This window comes from Podarcis gaigeae (genome assembly GCF_964106915.1).
Source record: "Podarcis gaigeae genome assembly, chromosome: 14".
Lineage (NCBI taxonomy): Eukaryota > Metazoa > Chordata > Lepidosauria > Squamata > Lacertidae > Podarcis > Podarcis gaigeae.
Window position 1 is genome coordinate 53,097,800 of NC_139690.1, and position 26,260 is coordinate 53,124,059.

Below are 26,260 nucleotides of genomic sequence, written 5' to 3' on the forward strand. Positions count from 1 at the left end.
TTGCTGCCAGCCAGTGTGGACAGTATTGAACTAGATAGAATCCATACCCGCCGACATTTCTCTGATAAAATAGGGACGTCCTGTTCTCCCATCAGGAAGCTTCTCCAGCGTTGGATCTTGCGGCACAGACAGATGTCATCTGCACGTCGTCATCAGTCACCTCCAGCCAATGGCAACCTCTCTGCCTCACCTACCGCGCAGGCTTGTTGTAAAGGAAAAATGTGCGGGGAAAGGAATGGTGTGCACCTTCCACAATAAATGGAAGCAATAGTAATAAATGGAAGCTGTGAGATTGATCAGGAACATACCAGAGAGCAAATCCTATTGAAGTCAGTGGGACTTCGTTCTGAGCAAAAATGCTTCAGACTGCAGGCTGCCCAGTCTTGACCCAGTTACCTGGGAGTAAGCTCCATGGACTACAGTGGGATTTGCTTCTGAGTAGAGAGTGTGACTCTCTATTTACAATAAAGGAATCAGCACTCGCTGCTTTTCCTAAGAAATGGCTGGCTGCGGAAGCATTGCAATGAAAGAATTTCAAGTGGTTTGGTGGCCTTTTTCTTCAAAATTACAGGAAGGGCTCCGTATGGAAGCTTCGCCATTTCCTTCATTTGGTGCAGGGATTTTATTTTCAACAGAAACAGGACTCTCTCCTCTCCTCTCTCTCTCTCTCTCTCTCTCTCCCCACTTTTAATTGTTCTCCGAGATGTGGAGGAAAGGAAAAAAGTGAAACCATGACATTCAGGGATTTAATCATGAACCAGGACAGCTTCTGTAATTTCACGAGTGTCCCGGGAAAACCGGGACACTTGGGGGGTATGAGAATCACCAGATCTTAAGAATTGGAAGGGACCCCCAAGAGTCATCTAGCTGTGCCCCCCCCCCCGCCGCAATGCAGGAATCTCAACTAAAGCACCTTGGACACAGTATAAGTCTCCCTGGCTTGGAGGGGGAGGCCTCCCTTGCTGTGCAGGAAGTTCATGTGTAAGTGGTCTTCGCCCCTGTCCCTGAGTGAAGGGGGGTCCTTAGCCTCCTGCCCAGCCCCCCCAGGCGCAAGACTCCCCACTTCCCCCTTACAGCCACCGTCCCTTATGGCAGGGGGCGAGGACCCCACCCCAGCCACACACAACCCTTGAGCCCCCCTTCTACCCACTCATCACTCTCTAGAAACACCTCTTTCCTTTTGAAATTTTTATTTTTTGTACAAAAACGCTTACACAGCCCGGTTTTTACAAAAAGGCTCCGTCCGTGTTAGAAAAGAGAGTTGTTCCCAGAAGAAATGGGACATATTTTGTCTTATAAATATTCTCTAAGTGTCCATAAAGCTTTGTTTCCCGATAAGCTCCCCCAGAGAGCTCCGTCTCGTGCCCCCTCCCCCCTCCCCGACTTCAAGCCCCCCCCCCATCAGAAGGGGCTGCTGGTCTTTCCTTCATCTGTTTGCCCCCGGCTTGGCGAAAGGATCCTTCGTTGCCAGAACATGGAGCCCTCTTGCCTTGCTCCGCGGCCCCTGGCCACGCTCCGGGCATCCCTGGGGCAGCCACGGCTAAGCGGCCGCCTAGTCCGACGGCATCGGGTCCACCCCTGGAGATTCTGTGCTCGGAACGCCTTAGGGGACTTCCGTGTTGCTATGAGGCAACCCCCCCTAGGCAGGCTGGGACCCGATTTTTCACCCCCGGCTGCCAGCTTCTCTGGGCTCCTTCTTTGGCTCTAGAAGTAGGAAGGCCGCAGGGTCCTGGGTGCCGGGCGGCTGGCCGTCTGTGGCTGCATGAGCGGCACCTCGTACTCCAGGCCGTTGGGGGCCGCTTTCTGGCCGTGGCCCCCCAGGTCCCCGTTCTCCTTCACCCCCTCCAGCTCCAGCGGGCCGGCAGCTCCAGAGGCGGTGTGCGCCTGTCTCCTCCTCCTCCTCCTGCGGCGCACATAGTAGGAAGCGGCGGCCACGGCAGCAGCAAGCAGCACCGCAGAAGCCACGGCGGGCACCACCACGAGTGCCAAGCTGGTGCCCTTGCCCTGGGTGACGGGCGCATGCTGCTGGTGAGTCAGGTGCAAGGTGCGGGCCTCCACGCACAGGTCGTCCTCGTGCGCCTTGGCCCCCAGCGGCCCCACGCAGATGTGGTAGGAGGAGTTGGGCGCCAGGCCTCGCACGGTGTACTCGGGCAGAGAGGCCGGCAGGCGGAGGGTGACAGGGCGTTTGTCCGGCCCGGAGAGACTCCAATAGGTCAAGCGAATCCCTTTCAGCTCCAAGGATGACCAGGCCTCGTTCTGCAGGTCCACCTTCAGCGAGGTGCCCCCCACGTGCTTGATGGCCAGCCGCTCGGGAGGGGCGGGTACCCGGGCGGCAGTGGGCACGGCTGTCGCCCGGGCCCTAGTCTCGCAGTAGGGGCCGGTGAAGCCCACAGGGCAGGCGCACTCCAGGTGGTGCCGGGCATCCAGCTGGCACATGCCTCCATTGAGGCAGGTGCCCGGTGGGCATAGGCGAGGCTCTGCGCTGGGCAGGCCTTCTGGCGTCGTGGGCGAGGTGGCCGATGTCAGCTCCGTGGGGCCGGCCGTGCTGGGTGCACCCGGGCGGCTGGGCGCAGGTTCGGCCACATCTGGGCCGGCGGTCTTCTGCGTGCCCACGCTGCTGGTGGTGGTGGTGGCCGGGCAGCCGAAGTCTGCATATTCCAGGCTCTGGAGCAGCCGGCCAGCGTTCCTGGGCGGGAAGTGGCAGCGAGTCTCCTCGGGCCTCCGCAGCAGAGCTTTGCCACTGGCGGCCCAGCTGACGAACCAGCTCATCGGGCAGACGCAGTTGAAGGGGTTGGCAGCAGCCGCCACGGCCCGCAGCCGGGGGAAGGAGGTGAGGAACCCCCCCGGGAGGCTGCTGAGGTTCAGGTTGCTGATGTCCAGCTCCTGCAGGTTGCGCAGTTTGCGGAAGTCCTCGGGGCGCAGGTGCGAGATCTGCGCGTTGCCGGCTAGGCTGAGCTTGGTGAGGCCCCGCAGGAGATGCAGAGCTGCGGGCACCGCGGGCAGCAGGTTGTCGGAGACGTCCAGCTCGTGCAGGGTGGCCACGCTCCGCAGCAGCTCCTCCTCCACCTCACCCAGGCCCAGCCCGGCGATCTTCAGCGACTCGAGGTTGGGGACATGGAAGGTGCCCGGTTTGAGGGCGGTCACCTTGTTCCGGCTGACGTCCAGGAGGAGCAGGGCGGGCAGCTGGAGGGGCGGCAGTGTCCGCAGCTGGTTGTCTTGCAGCTTCAGCTCCAGAAGGTTTTCCAGCGAGTCGAAGGCGGACGGGTGGATGTGCTGCAGGTGGTTGTGCTCCAGGTAGAGCCGCTCAAGAAGGCGCAGGCCGTGGAAACTCTCGTTGGTGACCTCCCGCAGCTGGTTGGAGGAGAGGTCCAGGTTGCGGAGGCCGGCCAGCGGGCGGAAGACGTTCTTTGGCAGGCTGGCAATGAGGTTCTGGGACAGGTCCAGCAGCTGGAGGGCCGGCAGCCCCGCAAAACTGTCCTCGCCCAGGGACCGGATGCCGTTCTCAAAGACGTACAGGTTGGCCGTGTCCGGGGGGAGGCCCTGTGGGACGTCGTGGCTCCTTCGGGAAATGCAGAAGACCGTCTGGGGCTGGCCGCACTGGCATTCGGAGGGGCAGGCCCGGGACAGGATCCCGGCGGGGAGGACCAGCAGCGCCCAGAGCACCAGCTGCCACATGGCGCGGCTCCTGCGGGGGAAAGAGAGAGACGGGTTGGACGGTGGCACTTCTGACCATTCTGCTGCAAGCCCCCCCCCCCCAAGTTCCTGCCCTTCCGGAAATCTGGTTCGCAGCTCAGCTGGATTCTGCTGGCAGAGCCCGACTGGGTTTGTTCCCGGGGAAGGAGGCATGGTGAAGGTTTAGCGCCAGAGAGGATTGTGGGGCAGGGGCATGTTTCTGGTGAGACCCCCCCCCAGCCATTCCAAGCAATAGTGTACAATTCTTACCCCCCGGCCTTTACTGTTCCTAAGGAACTGGGAGGTTACCGTATTTTTCACTCTATAAGACACACTATTTGTCTATGGGCGCAACGTGGGGGTTTCATCATAAAAACTACACCGGGGCAAGGGGGGGTGTCCCACCTGTCCTTGGCCAGTCCCCCCCCCCCAGCTTCGCCTGGTGCTGCCTAACTTCCTGCTTTTTGGACACCCAGGGGTCACATGGGAATCAGAGGATCACAGGATTGCACCGTCGGAAGGGACCACGAAGGTTCTCTAGTCCAACCCCTGCAATGCAGGAATCTTTGGCCAAACGTGGGACTCGAACTCACAATCCTGAGATTAACATGAATCGGTGCCGACACCACTAGTTAAACAATTCTTAAGAGAATTTTTATGGATTCTCCTGCCCAGTTGTTTGTTGATATCCAGTAGTGGAGATTGTTTAGAGAGGGGGTTCTTTTTGGAAGTCAAAAGCCATTACTGGGGCAAACCTAATCGAAAGCTTAATTATGGTTCGAATGAAGTCTGTGGTTTGGGCATGCCAGAAACGACAAAGCTTATATTTTGCGATAATTGGGCAAAACCAGAATCAGAAACTCTGGCACGAGGTGGATTTGCAAACTATATTTTTTAACCCCCTGTTGGAAAGGACAGGCCATCGTTCCAGCTCTTGCCACAGCTCTGGAGGCTGTTGCACCAGGGAGTCAGCTTACGAAACGGAGAGGGAGGAAAATGAAAACAGACCAGCAGCCCAAAGACCCGCATCTGTTACTCTTCCCCATTTCCACCCACCCCTGGCATGTGGTGTCTCTGCCAGGCTCACCAGGGAGGGAATAGGGGGCAGCCCTGCCTGGGACATTCTACATGCCAAGCAGGCGTCCTTCCTCGGAGCTACGGATAAAGGCATGCAGCCCCATGCAGTTGTCACAGAGCCGCTCTCTCTGAAGCTGCTGAGGGGGGGGGTGCCTGCCCCAGATTGCTGCCCCTGCGCCGAACCTTGGCTGCCCCTGCCCCCAAATGTCTATCGCTTGAGTCAGGCAAGTGAGGTAGAGCCATCTGGCCGAGTCAAGGGAGCCCCACCCAGCCTCCTTCTGCGCTGCGTCTCCTGCCTGCTACCCAGGGCTGCTTCCCACCAGCTGCAGCAAACTGGACGTCCTGCAGCCCGGGGAGGGGGGAGCCCTTGCCCTGCCAGCCCCCCAGCCGCGTTTGGCTCTGGGCAGGAGCATTCAGGAGGAAGCCCTCGTGGCCTCAGTCTGGCAGAGGCATCTTCAGGGCTCTGCATACGGCGTGTTCGTACTACCCAAAGTGCATCCAAGGTTGGAAAAGGGAAGAGGGGGTGGGAGAGGCGTCTGAAGGGCTGCCCTCTGCAAGAAGGAAGCTTGTTTTCTGCTGCTCCAGAGGGGAGGACCCAATCCCATGAATCCAAATGGCAAGGAGCGTCTCCACCCCCATCATTCAGCCCAGACATGGAGGTCCAGCTCCGAGGGCCTTCTGGCGGTTCCCTCACTGTGAGAAGCGAAGTTGCATGGAACCAGGCAGAGGGCCTTCTTGGTAGTGGCACCCACAGTTTCCCTTCAGATTTCAAGGAAATAAACAACTCTCTGACTTTTAGAAGACATCTGAAGGCAGCCCTGTTTAAGGAAGTTTTTAATGCTGATACTTTATTGTATTTTTAATATTTTGCTTTGAGATGGGCAGGGTATAAATAATAAATTATTATTAATATTACTACTACTAGGTAAAGGTAAAGGGACCCCTGACCATTAGGTCCAGTTGTGACCGACTCTGGGGTTGCGGCGCTCATCTCGCTATACTGGCCGAGGGAGCTGCCATACAGCTTCCAGGTCATGTGGCCAGCATGACTAAGCCGCTTCTGGCGAACCAGAGCAGCCCACGGAAACGCCGTTTACCTTCCCGCCAGAGCGGTACCTATTTATCTACTTGCACTTTGACGTGCTTTTGAACTGCTAGGTTGGCAGGAGCAGGGACCGAGCAACGGGAGCTCACCCCGTCACGGGGATTCGAACCGCCAACCTTCTGATTGGCAAGCCCTAGGCTCTGTGGTTTAACCCACAGCGCCACCTGTGTCCTCATTTATTACTACTACTACTCTGACTCAGTATTGGGAAGGGCTTTCTGGTGGTATGCGCAATGCAATGCACTTAACCTCCAAAGGACTCTCCTTCGTTTGAGGTTTTCAAGCAGAGGTTGGATGGCCATGTGCCAGGGAGTCTTCTGTTGCGATTCTTGCACCCCCAGGGGTTGGACTAGATGACCCCGGGGTCCCTTCCAACACTACAATTCTACGACTTACATGTATTGCTCCCTGTGATGGGCAGAAATGGCTCCCACCGGGGGGGGGGGAGAAGAGCAGCTCCATGTGCTCCCCCCTCCAAAGGGAGTGGCGCATGTCTCACTGCAGCCATGTCTCCCTGGTCGCACAGAGGCGTCTTGTGACTAGCCGGGAAAAACCCATCTTGCTTCCTTGCTGCCAAGCCCCTGGGAAGTCACAGAGCGTGTTTCTGCGCATTGTAAGGCGGGCAGCCGTGGGTCAAAACACTCCAGTGTCATTCCGCCTCTCTCACTCCAGTTGATGATTTCATTCTGCGTAACCGGTCTCTCCTCCTTGTATATATTAGCAATGTCTCAGAGGGAGGGGGGTCAGCCTAGCCTGTCATCAGTTCATGTCTCCAAAGGTCACCGGAAAAGAGCAGAGAACAGACTTGTGCAAGAGAGCCCCCCCAGCATGGAAACAAAGGGAAATGGAGCAAACTTTTGGAAACCCCTGGCCTTTGGGTGCTGCTGACGGACACCCGTGGGTGGGGGGCAGAGAAAGGGGAGGGGGGAGATCTGGAAGGAAAACACGCACTCCCCTCTCTCCATGAGGATCTGCCCCCCCCCAAAACTGTCAAAAGCCCAGGAGGAACTCTGCCCTCTCCAGAGGGGTGACGAAATAATAATAATAACAATAATAAATTTTATTTATGCCCCGCCCTCCCCAGCCATGACCAGGCTCAGGGCGGCTAACTCCAGATAGAAAACAATTGATTGAAATACAGCTTAAAAACAAGATTAAAACACAACATTAAAATGCAGCCTCATTTCAGCAGAAACTCAAAAGCTTTTTGGGGGATGAAAACGTCAAGTCTTCACCAAAGCTAACTATCCAAACTGGTCCAGAAAAAAGCCAGGGAACTCCCCAAATAGGAGTTCCATCACAGAAGGAAAAAGGGAGAAAAGAAACTCCTGTTTGGCTTCTTCCCGTATCTCAAGAGCAGCCCTTGTCTTGGGTTAAGAGTTTTCAAGGCTCCTGAATCCCACAGACTCCCAAAGAGTTGCAGCGGATGTCTCTCTCTGCCCCTGCCCACCATGTAATTCCCTCTCCGGCAAGTAGACCAAGAGCCAGGAGCTGGATCTGGTCTGCTGGACATATCTAGATCTGGACAGGTGGATCATGGTGGGCACCTGCCAATCACCTGAGGCCAGGTGAGGTCAGAGCCAGCAGCCAGACTGTAGAGGTGCTTCACACCCCTCGCTCCTGTGCAGTTCCACTGCAGGCAGTGGCGTAGCATGGGGGGTGCAGGGGGGCCGGCCGCACCGGGCGCAACATCGGGGGGGGCGCGCTCACACTCGCAGTTCTCTGCCCCTACCTGGCTCACAGGTTAGGGGGCACAAATTACTTGCCTTGCCCCGGGTGCTCACAACCCACGCTATGCCACTGACTGCAGGGCCAATCCCAGCAGGGCTGGCGCTGAGTGCCGGGTTTAAAGGTGCTGGAGGTAAACAAAGCACTCAGATTTCTGCTGTAGACCGCCCTTCCTGTGATGTAGGTATGATGTATCTGGGGTGGTGGTCTTGAGCTACACCCCTTCTGTGATGTATGTATGATGTTTCTGGGGGTGGTCTTGATCTACAGGGTCTATATAAGGATGGGCACACCTTTGTTCGGGGTTCCTCCTCCCTCCTGCGTGTGAGGGGAGCACCCTGTTGCAACAGATCAATAAAGATCAGGCTTACTAGCTGCTTTGCTTCTCAATATTCTCTGGTTGGCCTCTGTTGTTTTCTCCTACTGATAGGGAACCTATGTAAGGACTCTTTATGGGCTCTTGGATACCCCATAAGGGGAAAAGGGCAGATTTATTTGTTTTCAACAACCACACATGGAAGTGCTTTAGTGTCTGGAAGAGGCGATCCTAAAACTTGCAAGCCATTCAGGGTTTGGGTTTGAACTTGGAAGGCATCTAGCCTCCCACACGTTGATTCTTCCCACCCACACCCACCCACCAAAAAAACACCTGGCATGAGCTTTGTGTTTGGATGAAATACCGGTACTTTCCAAGTGAATTCTCCCACTGGAAAAAGTGCAGGCGGGCACCCAGGGCAGGAAACGCTGATTTGCCCAAGTGGGAGAGTCGTGGAGACCATCAGTTGTTCTTTCCTGGCCTGGGACCCCCCCTCCCAGGGCTGCCACCCTTGCCCACCCCAGGAGGAGGGAGCAGTGAGATCCCCCAGACCCCATGATGTAGGGCAGGGCCTGTCCCCTCAACATCTTTGAGATTCCGGCTCTGCTCCTCTCTGTGTTCTTAGCAGAGCCGTTCAGCCAGGCATGGGTTTAATCCTGCTATTTTTTAGTGGGGGGGGGGAGAGCAGAGGAAGAGGAGGACTCCCCTTCTTGTTCCCTGAAGTGGGAGTGAGGCTGGGGTGGGTCCTGGGCAGCTCAGGAATGCCCCCAATGCATGATGGGGTCACGGGAGGGGGGCTGCTGCTTTCTCAGCATGTCTGTCAGCCCTTTTAATAAGTGAGCTAATGAACTTCGGCAAAGGGGGGGCTCTGGAATGGTCCCCCCAAAGCTGGCACCACACAGACAGGTAACAAAGGCTGGAATGTGCAGCTGGAGGAAGGAGGGAGGGGGCAGGCCTGGGATGGGCCCCCTCCCTGGCAGGGTGACCGATGGTCTCGCAGGGAAGAAATCTCCTGAAGGGAATCGGTGGGGAGGGGCATTTTTGCCCCCTCTTGCAATGATAGAATTTGGGGGCACCCCCTGAAAGTTGGCTGGCAGGCGAGCGAGCGAGCGAGAGATAGAAAGAGGAACAGCACATGCTTTCCTTAAGGCAGGATTCAGCGATGGTGCTCAGGGCCACAGAACCAGGCAGGCTCAGAGGCAAAGGGCTCTCCTTGCTACTGCCAGTCACTGTCGACAATTCTGACAATTGTGGAGTGGGAGGGGACCCCAAGTGTCATCCAGTCCAGCCCCCCGAAGGGCTGCTTTGGAGAGTGTGTGGTTCATAGTGTCAGAAGGGACTCACACTGGCCATTCGTCCAACCCCCTGCAATGCAGGAATCTCAGCTAAAGCATCCATGACAGATGGCCATCCCACCTCTGCTTAAAAACCTCCCAGGAAGGAGAGTCCACAACCTCTTGTGAGAGTCTGTTCTACTGGCAAACAGCTTTTACTGTCAACATCAACTTCACAGGACTGGTCCTGTTGTGCAGATGCCTGATGATCGTCTTCCAAAACAACTACTCTATTCCGAACTTAAAAATGGAAAGCGTAATGCTGGTCGTCAACAAAAGAGGTTTCAAGACTCTCAAGGCAAATCTAAGAAAATGTAGTATAAACACTGACAACACTGGCCTTCGAGTGCTCCAGTTGGAGAACAGCCTTTACCTACGGTGTCCTGGGCTTTGAAGACACTCGAACTCAGGACAGAAGGGAGAAACATGCTAAGAGGAAGGCACGCTGGGCAAATCCACACCGTGATCAACTCCCGCCCGGAAACCAATGTCCCCACTGTGGAAGGACGTGTGGGCCCCGAATTGGCCTCCACAGAAACTTACAGACTCATTGTTAAAACCGTGTTTAGGGAAGACAATCTTACTCGGCTACGAGGGATCACAGAAGAAGAAGAAGAAAGAAGAAATCTGTCAGAAACGTTTTCCTGATGTTTAGTCAGAATCTTTTTTTTGTAACCTGAATCCATTGGTTCCAAACTTGCTCCCTCTTCCATGCAATGTACAGTGGTACCTCGGGTTACAGACGCTTCAGGTTACAGACTCTGCTAACCCAGAAATATTACCTTGGGTTAAGAACCTTGCTTCAGGATGAGAACAGAAATTGTGCGGTGGCAGCGCAGCAGGAGGCCCCATTAGCTAAAGTGGTACCTCAGGTTAAGAACAGTTTCAGGTTAAGAATAGACCTCCGGAACGAATTAAGTTCTTAACCCGAGGTACCACTGCACTGAGATCCTTGAAGCTGGTTCTCGCATCCCTCTCTGTCTCCTCCAGGCTTGCTTCCCAAACCCCACATCCTGCCCCTCCCAGCGCAAGGGCAGCTCTTTACCTTCCAAGGCTGGCCAAGTTATTTTGGCACCCAAGACACAAAGTCCCAGAAGTGCGTCTCCCTGCAGGCAAAAAATACCTGGCCACTAAATTAAATAACCGTTTGCTGCCCTTTCTTGACATTCACCAGCCGCCGCCTGGGGCAACCACCTCCCTCTCTCGCCTAATGGCAGGGGCGGCCACAGGCGGAGAGCGAAGGCTTCGATGGGGAAGCCAACGTGGTGCCCCCTCTGAAGTTTGGGCTGAAGCTCTCATCACCTCTAGCTTTGGTGGGGGGTGGGAGTTATAGTCCCCAATGTCTGGGGGGGGGGGGCGGGTGCTGGCTTAGAAGCATTTGCAGTGTGTGGGTCCCTTGGCAGCCATGAGGCTCTGTGCATATGGATGCTGAGAAGAAGGCTGGATTTCAGAATACCAGGGCACTGGGGTGAGGGGCAAACAGCAGGGGCACAGCTTCCGTGCCAACTTCTTTTCAGTTGCTGCTAGGCAGCGAGGGAGCCGGCAGTGGGAATCTTGGACTGGGCTCCCTTTAGCTAGGTGGTACTGGATCTGGTCTGCCAAATCGCTCCTTTGGAGAAGCTTAGAAGTCATCCGAGAGAGACAAAGGGCTTGGGGAAAGATCTGGATGGGAAGCGGCTGTTTTTTGTAGGGACAGGTGTGCCCGTCCTGCGTTAAAGGCTTTGGGCAGGATTTCCTGGGTTGAAATGCTTTACGTAATAAGCCAGTCTTGCACTGGTATTGTATACTGGTATTTGTTTAGAGGTTGGGGGGAAAAAATCAAATATTTAACAACGAAGCACCTTGGCATTTGTTCCCTGCGTTTGAACTTCTCCGAGGCACCTGCCTGGCTGCTCTTGAGGCTCACTGGGACTTGGGCTCGATCCTGCCCACGTCTCCTACCTGCCCTTTCAAGCTGGGAGCTGTGCCTGGTTGGCCGGCTTGCCTGCCTGCCCTGCTGCCCTCCTTGACTCTGCAGTCACTTTGGCTGTGTGACCCGGCTCAAGAAATGACTGACTGACTGAGCGTACGAGTTTCTGTTGGGAGATTAATCAAGTACATTTGCGTTCAGGTGGGAATATTTCTACATATTTAAACGATGCCCACGTGTGTGTTACCTGCGTCAGGGTATCCTCTCAGTACAGGCGTCATCACCTCTTCTAAAGGTAACGAGTAAATATACGAAAGCTTCAAAGAATTGTAGAGTTGGAAGGGAACCCAGGGGTCATCTATTCCAACCCCCTGCAATGCAGGAATCCCAACACATCCCTGACCAGATGACTACCCAACCTCTGCTTAAAATCCTCCAAGGAAGCCCACCGCTTCCCCAGAGAGCTTTAAGTCCGCTCCTTAGTTAATTGGCTTTTAGTTAATTGAAATGTCTTTTTAATGAGTTCATCCAACTGACGAGCTCTTGGTCCTTGATGCCTGATGCCAGATTTTGCATCCCTGAGTAGCTGCAGCCACAGCCGGTGTGTGTTTGTGCATGGTGGGGGCTGGGGGGGTGGGTTTCCTCTCCCTTTACTACACAGGGTGGAGCAGGCAGCTGTTGCAGGGTCCTCTCCTGGCAGCCCTCCTGCACCCCCCCGCCTGCTTTGGGTGCCCCACAGCCTCCCTCTCTTCTGCCGCTGCCTCGCCCCCCGCCTCCCCCGCCCCCTCGATCTGCCCTCTTGTTCCTTCTGCAATCTCTTAACCTGTCAGGTGAAGGCAGACCGGGGGCCCCTCTGCCGGGGCGAAGGTTGGCCTGGAGCATTGTGGGTAATGGGAGCCAGCTGTGCTGGGGGGGGGGTGCTGACAGGCCAGCCCAGGCCTCCTGAAGGGGCTGCTGTGTTTTGCTGGCAAGGAGATAAGTGGGGGTGACCCCGGCCTGATTGCAGGGTCAGGGCTCTCCGGTTTCTCCCGGGCATCCTGTTCGCGGTCAGGATTAGGGGTGAGAATGGGGGTGGAAGAGCCAGCAAAGGCTCCCCCCCCCTTCCTGGGAGCTGCCAGGCAGCCTTCTTGCCACTGTCAGGAATTCCTCATTTACCTACGGATAAGCAAGAAGGGTCAAAGAGCATCCCTGATTACCCCCAGCCCTGTACATCCCTATCGCGGCTGCTGGACCTCATCCAAAAGGAACCCCAAACCCCCTTGAACCTGTTCTGCAGCAGCTTGAGCAATAAACCAGTCGGCAGGGAGGCATTCTGGCTCCTGCGGCAGAACCTCCCTTCTTCCTGTCCACTGCCGTCTTCACAGTCAAAACGCAAGAATAAATTGAGTAACGGGAAGTTTGCTGCCCTTTCATGGTGACCCAAATCTACCACGGGAGCAGTTGCTGCCAACCTCTTCCTCCCAGGAGGGCTGTATTGGACTTGCTAATAATAATAATAATAATAATAATAATAATAATAATAATAATAATAATAATAATACTACAACACTTATTTGTATCCCACCCTCCCCGGCCTGGGCTCAGGGCGGTTAACATCCAATATAAACAGTGATATAAAATCAAACAATAATTAAATCACCTCTTAAAAACAAGTCAGGATAAAATTAAAATCTGAATTAGATGGCTTTCCGCAGGATTAAATGCTGCGTACGCTGATCTTATATGGGCCTTTGAGAATGCTGGGAGGCCTCTTTCATACTAGTTCTTATACAAAAGGGAAGGGGAGTCAGGCTGAGCCCTGACCAAAAGCCTGGCAGAACAACTCTGTCTTACAGGTCCTGCAGAAAGATGTCAAATCCTGCAGGGCCCTGAACTCTTGTGGCAGAGTGTTCCACCAGGTTGGGGCCACAGCCGAAAAGGCCCTATCCCTGGTTGAGGCCAGCCTAATCTTCCTGAGACCCGGGATCTCCAAGATGTTATTATCTGCGGACCGTAAGGTCCTCTGTGGGGCATATGAGGAAAGGTGGTCCCATAGGTACGGGGGTTCTAGGCCGTATAGGGCTTTAAAGGTCAAAACCTGATCCTGTACTCCACCGGGAGCCAGTGCAAAAGGGAGCAAACAATAGGGTTAATGTGTGTCTGGCAGAGTGAAGGTCTGAGAGGGGAATTCGCGAGCCAAAAGTCCAGAAGGTTCTGCAAGCCGCTTGTGGTGCTGTTCCTGAGCTCCTGCCCTCTGCTGAGCCCCAGAGGAAGGCAACACAAAACCAGCCCTGCAGGGTGGGATCAAAGACGCATGTTTGCAGCTGTGTCCAGGCAGATGTCCCTGAGATGCCCACAGCACCAGAACTGGGGCGCAACAGCCTCCGCTTGCTCCCCCTTCCGAGAATTTGGTACTTGGAGGAAGACGGACTCTGATGCCAGAGATTATATCTCTTTATCTGTCCACATCTCCCTATCTGTCTTCATCATGATTAGTAGTCAGAGACAGGCTTACCCTCCAGGAATTGGTCTCATCCCCAGTTAAAGCCCCACGAGCCAGTCCCCATCCACGCATCTTGTGGCAGTGAGTTCCACAAGGATGTGGGTTGCATTGCAAAGCCTTCTCTAGCTGGGCTTCCCAACGTTGGCACACAAGCACACAAATACATGCTATGGCTGTATTGTGATGCTTTGCAGGGGGTTGGAATGGATGACCCCCAGGGTCCCTTCCAGCTCCCCAGTTCTACGTTTCTGTGTCAATAAGTCCTTCCTTTTGAATCTCCTCCTGGCCTTCACTTTCACGGAGTGGAAAAGCCGTCTCTCTTTTCCACTTTCTCCATGCTGTGCACAATTCTATACTCCTCTGCCCCCCCAATACTTGGCTTTCCCCCCAAAGTAAAATGGTTTGGCCCTTGCCTAGCTTCTTGTCCCCCCCCCACTTCAAATACTATATGTTCTTCCAATCCACCTTGAATCTAGTGTAAACTAAGATGCTGTCTCTCCCCCCATCACTCCAAGGCTGCTGGCTCAACTTTCTCTCCATTCTCCTCACTGGTGGGGGAGCAGCCCTTCTCCCCCTTGACCCCCCCCCTGCAGCCACTGGGCATGCGCCAAGGCAAAGGCGCTGCTGCAACTCAGAAGCTCCATCAGAGTCTCAAAATGGGCTCATTACTAATTAGGAGAGCTTGTTGTCCGGGATGTGAGACAGGAAAGTCCTCTTAATTGGCGGCAGGGCGGGGTGGCGAGGGGGGGGGGCCCTCTGCCAGGCCTGGGAGGGTCAGTGCACTGCCCAGGCTGGAGCCAGATTAGCAGAGGTGAACACACACACACACACACACACACACACACAATTGCACACCGCTGTGGCTTTGAGGCTCATTCTTGCCCGATGAGCTCAGCGCTCAGTCGACTGGATCCTGGAGCCGGGTCCAAAAAGCTCTCAGCCGTTCCTTCCAGCTGGCCCAGGGACAGCCTTGCTCTCTGCCCCCCACCCCACTGCCCCCACCTCACAGAGGACCCTTGCTGGGCTCTACTCTCCCGCAGGTCTTCTGTCTGTGTAGGTTTCGTGTGTGCGTTTGTGCGGTTTTTGTGTTTGCGTTGTGAGCGAAAGACAAAAAAAGAGAGTTTCCCAAACGCTTGCAAAGCCAGCTTTGCTCCTAATCGCCACGGCTTGGATTGATTAGGAAAAGTCATTGGAAAAAGAAGGAAGTGGTTGATTGGGGCGCATTGAATGAGAGGCCCGCTGGCTGTTGCAACAGGAGCAGGTCTGCAAGGGGAGATTTTGCTTGGGGAGGGAGTTGTTGAGGAAGGGGGCTTGTGTGGAAGGGCCCTTTCCTGCCCTGGCAAGACCCCTCCTGGTCACAGGCTGGTGGAATAAGGCAGCTTCCGCTCCCCAGATCCTGGCCAAAGCATCCTCTTTCTCTGCGCCCCCCCCCATGTGAGTATTCACATCCGCAGGGCAGCTGCGATCGCTTCTGCCTTTGGTGGTGTTGAGAAGGGAGACTTCCAAGGCCATTCCTCTCTTGGCAGCCGAGAAAGTTGCCTTATGAACTCTGTGGGGTTTGTGGCCTCCGGGGCAAAGCGCGCTGCCTCCCGCCACCCCCAATCCTGGCTTGGGGGGGGGGGGCTTGGGTCCCGCAGGAATGCGCAGCTCCTCTGTAGTGGCTGCGATAGATGCATCTGCTCCCAAGATGTACGGACCCGAACCAGAGGCGTCTCCTAACGCTTCCCTCCTGCGCCTGCTAAAAAAAACCCCACCACCCCAGGCTGGGAGGGGGGGCTGGCTCTGCGGTTGGCAGCACATCAGAGGCTCTGCTTGCACATGCTGGGCTCCCCCCCCCCACATTCTTTCCTTAAAGCCAGGCCCCTCCTTGACACCGTCAATGCCCCCCCCGCCCCCAGTGCAGGCGGCGTTCTTGGGCTGTCAGTAGCCCAGGCCGCATTAGAAACACCTGGGCTCTGCAGAGAGCTGCCAAGTGGGGGTCTCCTCTGCACGTGCGAGAGAGACGGGGAAGGGGGGGGGACCATGTTCAATGCTGCCTTTCTCCCAGTTCACTCTCCCTTTTGGCAGAGTGCGCAGGGTGTTCTGGGGCCCTTGATGCGCTGAGCCGGGACCATTCCGCCTGTACATGATGCATGAGCAGCAGGCAAGAAGGGCAAAGGAATTTCAGGGTTTGCATGCCTGCTTCTGGGGCCCTATTGGGACGCGGGTGGCGCTGTGGGTTAAACCACAGAGCCTAGGGCTTGCCGATCAGAAGGTTGGCAGTTCGAATCCCCGCGACGGGGTGAGCTCCTGTTGCTCGGTCCCTGCTCCTGCCCACCTAGCAGTTCGGAAGCACGTCAAAGTGCAAGTAGATAAATAGGTGCTGCTCCGGCAGGAAGGTAAACGGCGTTTCAATGCGCTGCTCTGGTTTGCCAGAAGCAGCTTAGTCCTGCTGGCCACATGACCCAGAAGCTGTACGCCGGCTCCCTCATCCAATAAAGCGAGATGAGCACCACAACCCCAGAGTCGGCCACGACTGGACCTAATGGTCAGCGGTCCCTTTACCTTTACCTTCTGGGGCCCTGCTACATCTGGGGGGCCCTGAAGCTGGAACTCCCAAGCCTTGCCACCAGCAATGAGGTCTGGGTGACCCCCGTTATCTTTGTCAGCGGGGTTGTTCCTCTTTTGAGGTCCCTCTAGGATTAGGAGCCCTGAAACTTAAATTTCATTTGTTTCACAGTAGATCTGCCCTTGCTAGTGGGGTTTCCCAGAGCCCTGCAGAGAGAAGCTTGCACTGCACTCTGCAAAACTGGGGAGGCATGGAAGCCTCTCCAATTTCAGGGGAACTTAGTGGAGCAGGTGCTGTTTGCATGCAGGCCTGGCCTGAGACATTTGGGCCCGGGGAGGGGGGTGGCACCCCTGCCCGATTCTGCAAACAGACGCTCACGGGACCAGCACTCGAACCCCATGCTGGTGCATCCTCACACACACAAAGACATGAGGCCACAGGCTAGTTTGGGGAGGGGTCTGCCCTCCCACCAAGGGGGCGGCTGCTGCTGTCTTAAGAGTAGGGTTGGCTTTCTCTGTATGTCCTTCATCTACTACACGACTTGGACCAAACTCCCCCTTTTTCCGTGAGCACGGTCTGGCTTAAGTTGCTTAGTGCTGAAAAGGCTGCTGGGCATCCCTGCTCAGCCTGGGGCTTATGGCAACCATAGTTGGTCTGCGCTAGTCCAGGGAGAGCCAGAAAAGAGCCTCTGAGACTGGCTTTGGCCCCAGTTGGGGAATTGGATGGGGGGGGGAGGAAGAGCCATGCCACATAACCAGGGCAGCAGCAGCAGCAGATGAGGAGGGCACTGGGAGGGCGCTGGGAGGAGTGCCCAGCACCAGCCTTCGCCCGCTGGAATGCTGCTCGGAAGCGGCTGGGCTCAGGTTTCGCTGACGTGTCTGCCACATCCAGGCTGCTGAGTAACGTCTGCTGTCGCTGCTGCCCCTTTAATTACGGCTCCTCCAAGCGCAGCCTCAACCCAGGTCAGGAGTGGGACACCGCAGTGCCAGGATTAAGCCTGCCGCAGGATTAATTGCAGGGCGGATCTCCACCCTCCTCCTCCTCCTCCTCAGGGCTTGGCAGGGACAGGTTCGGCGAGCTGCCTCTGCCTTGCTGTCTCTCCTTCACAAGAGCTGCCCCATCTTTCGCACTCTGGCCATCCTCCTGGGGCTCAGCTGCTGAATTCTCTTCGGCCTCTGGGCTCTCCTCTGCTGCCCCCGGGACAGAGCACAGTGCCCACGAGGGAAGCCGCAATGGCTCAGGGTCATTTGGGTATCAATGGCTCAGGGTCCCCTTTTGCAGCCCGCTTTGTCACCCCTCTGTGGGGCACAGAAGGTGACCAGTGGTGCCTGCCCCTCTCCCCTTCCCTCCTGGCCTTGACCGCAGCTGCCACAAGGACACCAGGCTATCCTTAGCCCGGCACACAGAGGTAACCCGTCATTAGCTCAGGGTGGCGCTGGCCAACCTGCATTTCTGCGGCCGGCTGGGTTGTCAGCGAGTCAGCTGGGTTGGCAGGGCTGCAGACCACCTCTGCTACCAGAGAGGCCTTGGCACTGATGGCACCTGTGCCCGGCTAGGAGGCCCCTCCGCTGCGCTGCACAGGAGAGCGTTCCTTGCAGGCAGGGAGCATAAGCAGAGCCTGCCGGATGAGGCCCATGCCCACCCACTCCAGCCTCCTGTTCTCCCTGGGGCCAACCAGATGCCCACAAGCAGGATCCGAGCCCAAGAGCCCTCCCCTCCTCTCCTGAGGTTTCCAGCAACTGGCATTCAGAAGCACTTGGGGACAGAGCCATCGATAGCCCCGTCCTCCTTGAATTTGTCTCAATGCCCTCTTATAAAGCTCTCTAAATCCTGTGGGAGGGAGTTCCTTAGTCTATAGCATGGGTAGGCAAACTAAGGCCCGGGGGCCAGATCTGGCCCAATCGCCTTCTCAATCCGGCCCACGGACGGTCCGGGAATCACCGTGTTTTTCCATGAGTAGAATGTGTCCTTTTATTTAAAATGCATTTCTGCGTTATTTGTGGGGCATAGGAATAAGTTCATTCCCCTCCCTTCAAAATATAGTCTGCCCCCCCCCAAGGTCTGAGGGACAGTGGACTGGCCCCCTGCTGGAAAAGGTTTGCTGACCCTTGGTCTCTCTCTCTCTCTCTCTCTCTCTCTCTCTCTCTCTCTCTCTGTATCTGCTGTCTGAAAAAGGACTTTCTTTAACCCGTCCTGAATTGTCCAGCACTTATCTTCACTGAATGCCCATGAATTTGAGTGTTATGAGAGGGAGGAAAACTTTCCTCTGTCCACATTCTCCACGCCCTGTGTAATTTTATAAACTACAACCACGTTGCCTCTTACTCACTTTTCCTTTAAAACTGCCTTTCCTGCGAGAGAAGAGAACTGTGCAAGGTCCCCCCCCCAGTGGCGTAGCGTGGGCTATCAGCACCCGGGGCAAGGCCAGTAATTTGCGCCCCCTAACCCATGGATTTGCACCCCCTAACCCGTGGATTTGTGCCCCCTAACCCGTGGATTTCCCTAACCTCCAGATGTTGCGTCCGGTGCGGCCGGCCCCCCCTGCACCCCCCACGCTACGCCACTGCCCCCCCCGGGGGAGGGCTCCCTGACCATGTTGGCACCATCAGTTTATCTGTATGCCACAAATGGCTCTCCACACAAACCCAGAGCCAGATGTCTCAGCCCCTTGGCCCAGGGCAGGGGAGGCCACGTCAAGGGAATCTCCTGCCCTTTTTGCTGGGGGGAACATGAAGAAGAGCGGGGGCCACATGTGCGAACCCTTTCCTGGCAGGCTGGGGCTCCTTTTCCCCTGCCTCCGCCGCACACTGGGCCCCCCACAGTCTGCCACAGAGCTGCCTCTTAGGTGCCTGTTGGACACGCTTCCTGCCAGCTCACCTTCCTGGCAAGTTCCTCTCGCCAGCACAACAAACAAGGCAGCCATTGTCCGGCTCAGGCTGGCCGGCCTCTGAGCCGTCTCTGCTGGAGTTTGGTGCAAGCAGCCGCCAGACCAGGAAGAGAGGGAGGTGGCGGCGGTGGCAGGATCCACCCTGAGGAGGGCAAGTGCCAGTGCCCTCTCGGAGCAGCGCCAGAGCTTCCTTGGGCAGCTGCCCACTCACAGGGCTCCCTCCCAGGTTCTCTGTGCTGGGCCTCTCGCCTGGCAAATACAGGCACTCGTTTGCCATGGAGCAAGTCAATGCTCAGCTGACTTCTCCAGTCAAACTGTTTCCAATCCCTGCACCAAGGGACAGACTGTTGGACTTCTGTCTGTGCTCACATTCTCTGACATGATCATAGAACTGTAGAGCTGGAAGGGTCCCTGAGTGTTATCTAGTCCAACCCTCTGCAATGCAGGAATCTTGATCACCTGCGACAGGTGGCCTCCTGGCCTCTGCTTAAAAATCCTCAAGGATCCCATCGGTTCCCTCGCAAAGTTGGCTAGATGCGCACATTGCCTTTGTTTCTCCTCTGCCGGGTTCGTTTCTGGGCATCAGTTGGGCAGCCAAGGTTGGCACTGCTCTCTGGCAATCCCTGGGCAACACAGAGCCGTGCTGCAGCTCAGAAAGGCCCCCCCCCCGCCCAACCCCTTAGCCCTTTGCTTCCCCTCCTCTTCTCCCCTCTCCTGTCTGCTTGGAACGGGTTTTGCAATCTTTCCAGCAGCCCAGCCTCCTGTTCCTCTCTGGCAGGCATGGGGGGGGGGCGGTTGGGGCTCCCCTCAGGTGTTCCGGAGGAGGCAAGCCAGGAAGCCCAGCCTTCCAAGAAGAAACTGATTCCAGCCGCTCCGCACGGCCAGAGCCAGTTGCGTGGGAGGAGGAGGAGGGCTGTGCACCTCTTGCGCACCCTCCTGCCTTGCGCACTCTCCTGCCTTGCACACACCGCCAGGAATGCTGCTCCTCAAGGACCAACTAATGAGAATTCCAATGTTGTGAGGCAGCTGCTGCCTTTCTGGTTTGGGATGCTTCTAAGGAAGAGGCCGGGCTGCGCATCAGGGAGAGAGGGAAGGAAGGATGGGGCACCCCACAGGTGAGCCAGCTGGGTGCTGCCAGGTGGAAAGGTGACCTGTTTTGACTTTGGACTGGGTCACTTAGCGGCTCATCTAATAATAATAATAATAATAATAATAATAATAATTTACTTATACCCTGCCCTCCCCAGCCTCAGGGCAGCTAAGTATAAAAACAATTGATTAAAATATAACGTAAAAACAAGATTAAAATACAACATTAAAATGCAGCCTCATTTCAGTAGAAACTCAAATCAAAAACTTTTTGGGGATGAAAACGTCAAATCTTCACCAAGGCCAACTATCCAGACTGGTCCTACGTGGGCCAGAAAGAAAAAGCCAGGGAAGTCCCCAAATAGGAGTTCCATCACAGAATGAAAAAGGATAGAGGGGAAAGGGATCAAGTTGATTCCAAGCCAAAGGCCAAGCGGAACAACTGTCTTACAGGCCCTGCAAAAAGAAATTGGCCCTGGTCTCATGAGACAGAGCGTTCCACCAGGCCGGAGCCAGTGTTGAAAAGGCCCTGACTCTGGTTGAGGCTAATATGACTTTCTTAGAGCACGGGACCACTAGGGTGTTGCTATTTATAGACCTTAAGGTCCTCCGTGGGGCAGACCAGGAGAGGCAGTCCCGTACGTACGAGGGTCCTAGGCCGTGAAGGGCTTTAAAGGTCAAAACCAGCACCTTAAATCTGACCCTGTACTCCACCGGGAGCCAGTGCAGCTGGAAAAGCACTGGGTGACTATGCTCCTATGGCAGGGAGTTCAGAGGCAGCGCGACAGAAATGTGTAAAATTATGCTTGGCGTAACTCATGGGCTTCCAATGAAGTTGGGCATTGGAAGATTCAGGACAGATAAAAAGGAAATCCTTTTCATGCAGCGCGAAGTTAACGTGTGGAACTTCCTCCTGCAGGAGGCAGGGATGCCCACCAATTTGGGCAGCTTCAAAAGAGGATGAGACAAATTCATGGAGGAGGAGACGGCTATTGGTGGCACTCGCCACAGTGACTACAGAGGCAGCAATGTTTCTGAAAGAGTGTTGTGCTTGTGCTCATGTTCTGCTCTCTGGCTTCCCACTGGGGCAGCTGGTCACCTACTATGAGAACAGGGTCAGGATTAGATGGGCCACTGGCCTGATCCAGCAGTCAGTCAGTCTCTCTCTCTCTCTCTCTCTCTCTCTCTCTCTCTCTCTATATATATATTCTTGGTGTTCTCTTTGATTAAAAACAACTCTTCATCAAAAAAAATAATTTCTGATTAAGCAGGCAGCAGATTTTAGAGTGTTACAGTGGTACCTCTGGATGCGAACGGGATCTATTCCGGAGCCCCGTTCGCATCCAGAAGTGAACGTAACCCGCATCTGGACATCTGCGGGTTGCGATTTGGCGCTTCCGTGCATGATGTCATTTTGAGCATCTGCGCATGCGCAAGCAGCGAAACCCGGAAGTAACACACTCCATTACTTCCAGGTCACTGTGGAGCGCAACCCGAAAATATCCATCCCGAAGCTACTTCAACCCGAGGTCTGACTGTACTATTAAAACTCTTCACTTCAGAACTGCATATTTATCTCTTAAGTCAGAAGCTGTTGCCTTCTGCCAATTCAGAGTCGTGGTCCATCTCGCTTGGTGGCCCCCCCTGGAATAGCAGGGGTGGCTCTATCCCAGCCCTGACCGGGGATTTAGGAGCAGGGGTGCTCACAGGTGCAAAGGAAGAGCTCTCTGCCGCTGAGCCATGGCCCCAAAGTGATAGTTATAAGGTTTATTTGGCAAGGTGACGGCTCTGCATCCTCAAGATCCCCGAGAATTAGTGCAGAGGACCTGCCAGTCTTGGAGGGGGCATTCCTCTGAACACCAGCCGCTCGGGCAGCAGAGGAAGCAAGGACTGTTGCCTTCAAGCCTGGCTGCGAATTGGGTAGAGGCACCTGCCTGTCCCTTCTTGGAAACAGGGTGCTGGTCTAAGTGGGCTGTCAGTGTGATTCATCAGGGCTCTGATTTTGTAATCATAAAGAGCAAGGAGAATGACTTGAGAAGTGATGGACAATCCTTCAGTGGAGCTTTTTGAAAATAGGTTGGTGGCCACCTGTCAGGGATGGTTTAGTTGAGATGGCTGTGTTGCAAGGGGTAGGACTAGATGAACTTTGGGTGCCCCATTCTACCCCTCAATTCTGTTGCTCTCCAGTTTTACGTCTGTCTTAACAAGGTACATAGTGGGGGCGCAAACCATCATCTTTACCTCTTTTAAACCACCCAAATGCAACTGCTGCAGGTTGTTTAGAAGTTGGGCTGGGCTTGCTAAATTATTGGATGTTAACTTACCAAGCCTCAGGTGCCCTCTGTGCCACCCTGCCTGCTCCTTCCCCTCCTCCCTGGGCATTGCAGACCCCCAGCCCCCACCCCGCAGTATCTAACCTGAGCAGCTACAACAGCAACATATGCAGGGCCCCTAAGCGGCAGGGCGGCAGCTGCACATCTGTTGAGCACACAACCCATTCACTGCCACCAGCCCTGCCTCAGTTTCCCTCGTAGCAGAGAGCACAATCCAGTTCAAGCCCTGGATCCCTCAGAAATACGTTCAGAACCTGTGGCTCCGTGGAACCCTGTAGCATTTGAAAAAGCAGCTTGTTCCTTGAAGCAATCGCGCATTCTGTGCCAACTTACAGAAAAGTATGCCAAGGCCTTTATTGACTGGCCCAGGGGGTGACGGGGGGGGGGGGGTAGGTGGACAGTGGAAGGGGATTTTGTTTTGAAGAATAATTCCAAAACATAATTTGTTGTTGCGTTTTTTACCTAAACCACTTAAGATTTTTTTAATTATTCTATTAAGGAGGTATAATTTTTTACAAACAAAATACATTTCTTCCTTAGATTCACTACTTCCGGTATCTGTATCTCTAAACTGCAGATTCACCCAAGGAATCCTGAGAATCTTAGTTTGCTCTGAGTCCTGAGAATTCTACCTCTAGAGCCACTCCTGCTCCCCCCCAGCGCCCCACAAAACGACAGCTCCTAGAGAGAGAGACCGGCTGCTGGGCCAGGTTAACATTTGCAGTCTAGCTCCCCCACGCAAGCCAGGCTACCGTTTCCCTGCCACCCTCAAGGAGGGATAAGGCATTCTCTGTCTCCATAAAGTAGGAAAAAGTCTGTTCCGCCCTGCCCTTCCCACAAGCGCCCAAGGGACACATGCGTGTATAATGAGCAGGAGGCCCCCTGCCGCACCTCTGCCTGATGCCCTGCACCAGACTCCCAAGTGGTCACTCACGAAGCTACAGCCCCAGCCTGGCCCCCGGCAACACCAGGAGAGCCAGTGGAATGGAAGAAGAGACCTTTCCCTGCAATCTCTCCTGACTGGCACCACACACAGAGAGAGGAGCTGGCACCTGGCACAGTGGCCCTGGGCCTGCCCCTGCACCCCTCTCCCTCGGCCCCCGTGGGGGGCAGTCCTGCAGTAGGCCGGAAGTGACAGAGCCACCCCAGGTCGGGTCGGGGTGAGGGTGCGCTTGGATGCCTTCCAGGCTTGTCATTCATTCACACAGCTCCTTCCTGCCTCTGACACTCTGTTTACAGAACCTCCCAGAATCCCACTCATAAAGTGCGGAAGAAAATAAACACAGGGGCTGGAAAAGGAAGGGGGGAGAAGAGAGAGGAACCAGTGCGGGGGGGGGGGGGCAGGGCAAAAAGGCCCAGCCAGTCCCCAAATATTGAGCGGGAAAGGGTGTTCCAACTCAAGAAGAAGGGAAGACGGCCAGACTCTCTTCCTACATGTTTGTTCCACGAGGCAACCCACATCTCTCATCCCAGCTCAGCACAGGGGCCCCCGGAGTCCATGCCTGACGCCAGCAGCGAGGGAGCTGCCAGCCCTTGCTGGCTCTCCCAAGCCTCCTTCTCCAGCGTCAGCCAAGACACCCCAAAACCCCCTCCTCCTGAATCTTGGCTCAGAGTTCCTCTCCCAGACCTGCTTTGCTTGGGAAGCGGGAAGGGAGAAGGCAAGTGGTACTGAGCCCATCTGGGGGGACGTGCAGCTGCCCCCCAGGAGTGAGATTTGGGGTGCCATTAAGCTCAGCAGAATAGAGGACCGCTAGGCCCCCATCCAGCTGGGAGCTGTCCTGACGGAGGCCCATGGAAATGATGTGCCCTTTGCTTTCGGAGGAATACTCCCTGGGAATGACAGTGAGATAAATTGGTAGTAGTAAGGGAGGAAAAGCACTCTGCCCATGCTCTGTCCCAGAGCTGAACCCAGATCACTGTACAGGAGTGCCAGGCCAGGCAGGACTCCTGCTTCCCTGCAGCTGGAGGCAAAGGGGGGGGGCTTGTCTTGGGAGCCCCTTGCATTGGCCCAAGGAGAGGGAGCCTGGGCCCTGCCTGGGTTGCCAACATACCAAGGGGAGCTGCTGCCGGGGTGCCAACTTGAATAAAATATTGGGGGCATCGCATAATCGATCATGCACCACTTGAATGGCAATGCCCATTAACTTTGGGGGAGCGCAGGGCCCTCAAATATTTTAGGGGGGCAAAGACCCCTCGAGCCCTAGGAGTTGGCTCCCTCCCGCGTCTCCGGCAAGGCTCGCTCTCCCAGGCCGACTTGGGGACGCGACCCGGGATTTCTTCCATGCCCAGCGCTGGCTCTGTCCGTGGGGAGGCGCCACGGAATAGGCTTTCGAGCTGCCCCTCGCTGCTGGGCATCGGGCCAACGAGTCAGGCCCCACCGCTAGAGGAGGGCTTCGCCTTGCACAACAGCCCTGCGAGGTAGGCGAGGCTAATGCGCGACTAAAACGCGCGGGAGGAAGGAAGCGCGGACGGGCGACTCCTGGCTGGCCCGTGCAAGTGGCCAACCCTACGAGTGCGGCGCGCTTGACAAAGTCTCCCCGCTCGCTGCCCCGCCGACTTCTCCGGAGACACTCCGGCTGCAAGCGCGAACGCGGAGCCGGAGAAGCGAGCGAGCGAGCCGTCGAGGGAGCGGCCAGCTCGGCGGCGGACTTACCGACTGGGCCGGGCGGCGACTCGGGAGCGGGGCGTCGGGATCTAGAGCGCGGGGCGGCGGAGGGGCGACTGCCGGGGCGCGCGCTCCATCGCCGGCTGCTCCTCCTGCGCGTCCTGGCGGTGCGCTGCTGCCTCCTTTGCGCGGCGCCCGAGCGAAGGCGAGACGGGGCGGGAGGCGGCAGGAGGCGGGTCCGGCTGGCGAAGAGGCTCCTCCGACGGGCGGCCGCGCCGGATTGGCTGCGGGGCCGCGGAGGTGGAGCCGGGGAGCTGCTCCGAGGGGCAGCCGGCGGCGGAGGGCCAGCGGAGCGGGCTGCCTCCTTCAAGCCCCTGGACTGGCTGCTCCTCTCCTCTCCCGCCGCCACCCCGGCACAGGTTTGCTGGCTGGCCGGGGGCAGATGCGACGCCGCCTCGACGGGCCCGACTGGAGACGGCGGAGAGAGGACCACTTTGCCCATCCCCGCAGTGGCCTCTGGCCGGCAGCCCCGTGCCGACACGGCCCCCCGCCATAGGCTGCCTTTGAGCCCCGAGAGGTGTTGCAGGGGCGGGGGTCTTCCTAGCCCCCTGCCTGGGGGGGTATCTGGCTAGCCAGGTGGCAAGGATGAAGGAGCCGGGACAAGGCAGTGGCCCTGTGGCCTGATCCAGGACTCTACTGCTGCTCTTTGGTTCATCGCCCAAGAGAAAAGGACAAGTTGGGGTTAGAGACGTCTTTTCTGGGGGTGTCAGCTGAGGGCAGCAAGTCTACAGGTGATTTCATCCAGAGTGAACCCCTTTTTGGAGCTGGCAGCTCTGTGACTCCGCTCCTGTGCTTCTGCCTGGTCCACTTGGCTGGGCCTCCTTGGCAGGGAGCCCTTATGCCCTGTTACAGATAGGTAGCCGTGTTGGTCTGCCATAGTCAAAACAAAAAAAATCCTTCCAGTAGCACCTTAAAGACCAACTAAGTCAGTTCTTGGTATGAGCTTTCGTGTGCATGCATGAAAGAAGTGTATCTGAAGAAGTGTGCATGCACACGAAAGCTCATACCAAGAACTAACTTAGTTGGCCCTTATGCCCTGTTCTCTTTGGGCCAGCTTTCCAACTGCTGCTCCCTGACCTTCCCTGGAAGGCCTGGGCAGTTCAAGTTGTTGTTTA

The 26,260-nt window shown here is 56.1% G+C and overlaps 2 protein-coding genes across 2 annotated transcripts in view; one reads left to right on the forward strand and one right to left on the reverse strand.

Moving 5' to 3' along the window:
• LOC310831121 (coronin-7-like) overlaps positions 1-26,260 on the forward strand; it is a 102,783-nt gene that overhangs the window by 45,042 nt on the left and 31,481 nt on the right. The gene's annotated exons all lie outside the window — the stretch shown is intronic.
• Positions 1,174-25,321, reverse strand: VASN (vasorin). The gene is made up of 2 exons (XM_083711543.1): positions 25,134-25,321; positions 1,174-3,685 (listed from the first exon to the last, which is right to left on the reverse strand). The coding sequence occupies exon 2, from the start codon at positions 3,673-3,675 to the stop codon at positions 1,705-1,707; it is 1,971 nt and encodes a 656-aa protein (XP_083567669.1). The 5' UTR covers positions 3,676-3,685; positions 25,134-25,321; the 3' UTR covers positions 1,174-1,704.

Excerpts from the sequence above, each read along its gene's own strand:
- VASN (XM_083711543.1), bottom strand. The coding sequence starts at position 3,675 with ATGTGGCAGCTGGTGCTCTGGGCGCTGCTGGTCCTCCCCGCCGGGATC.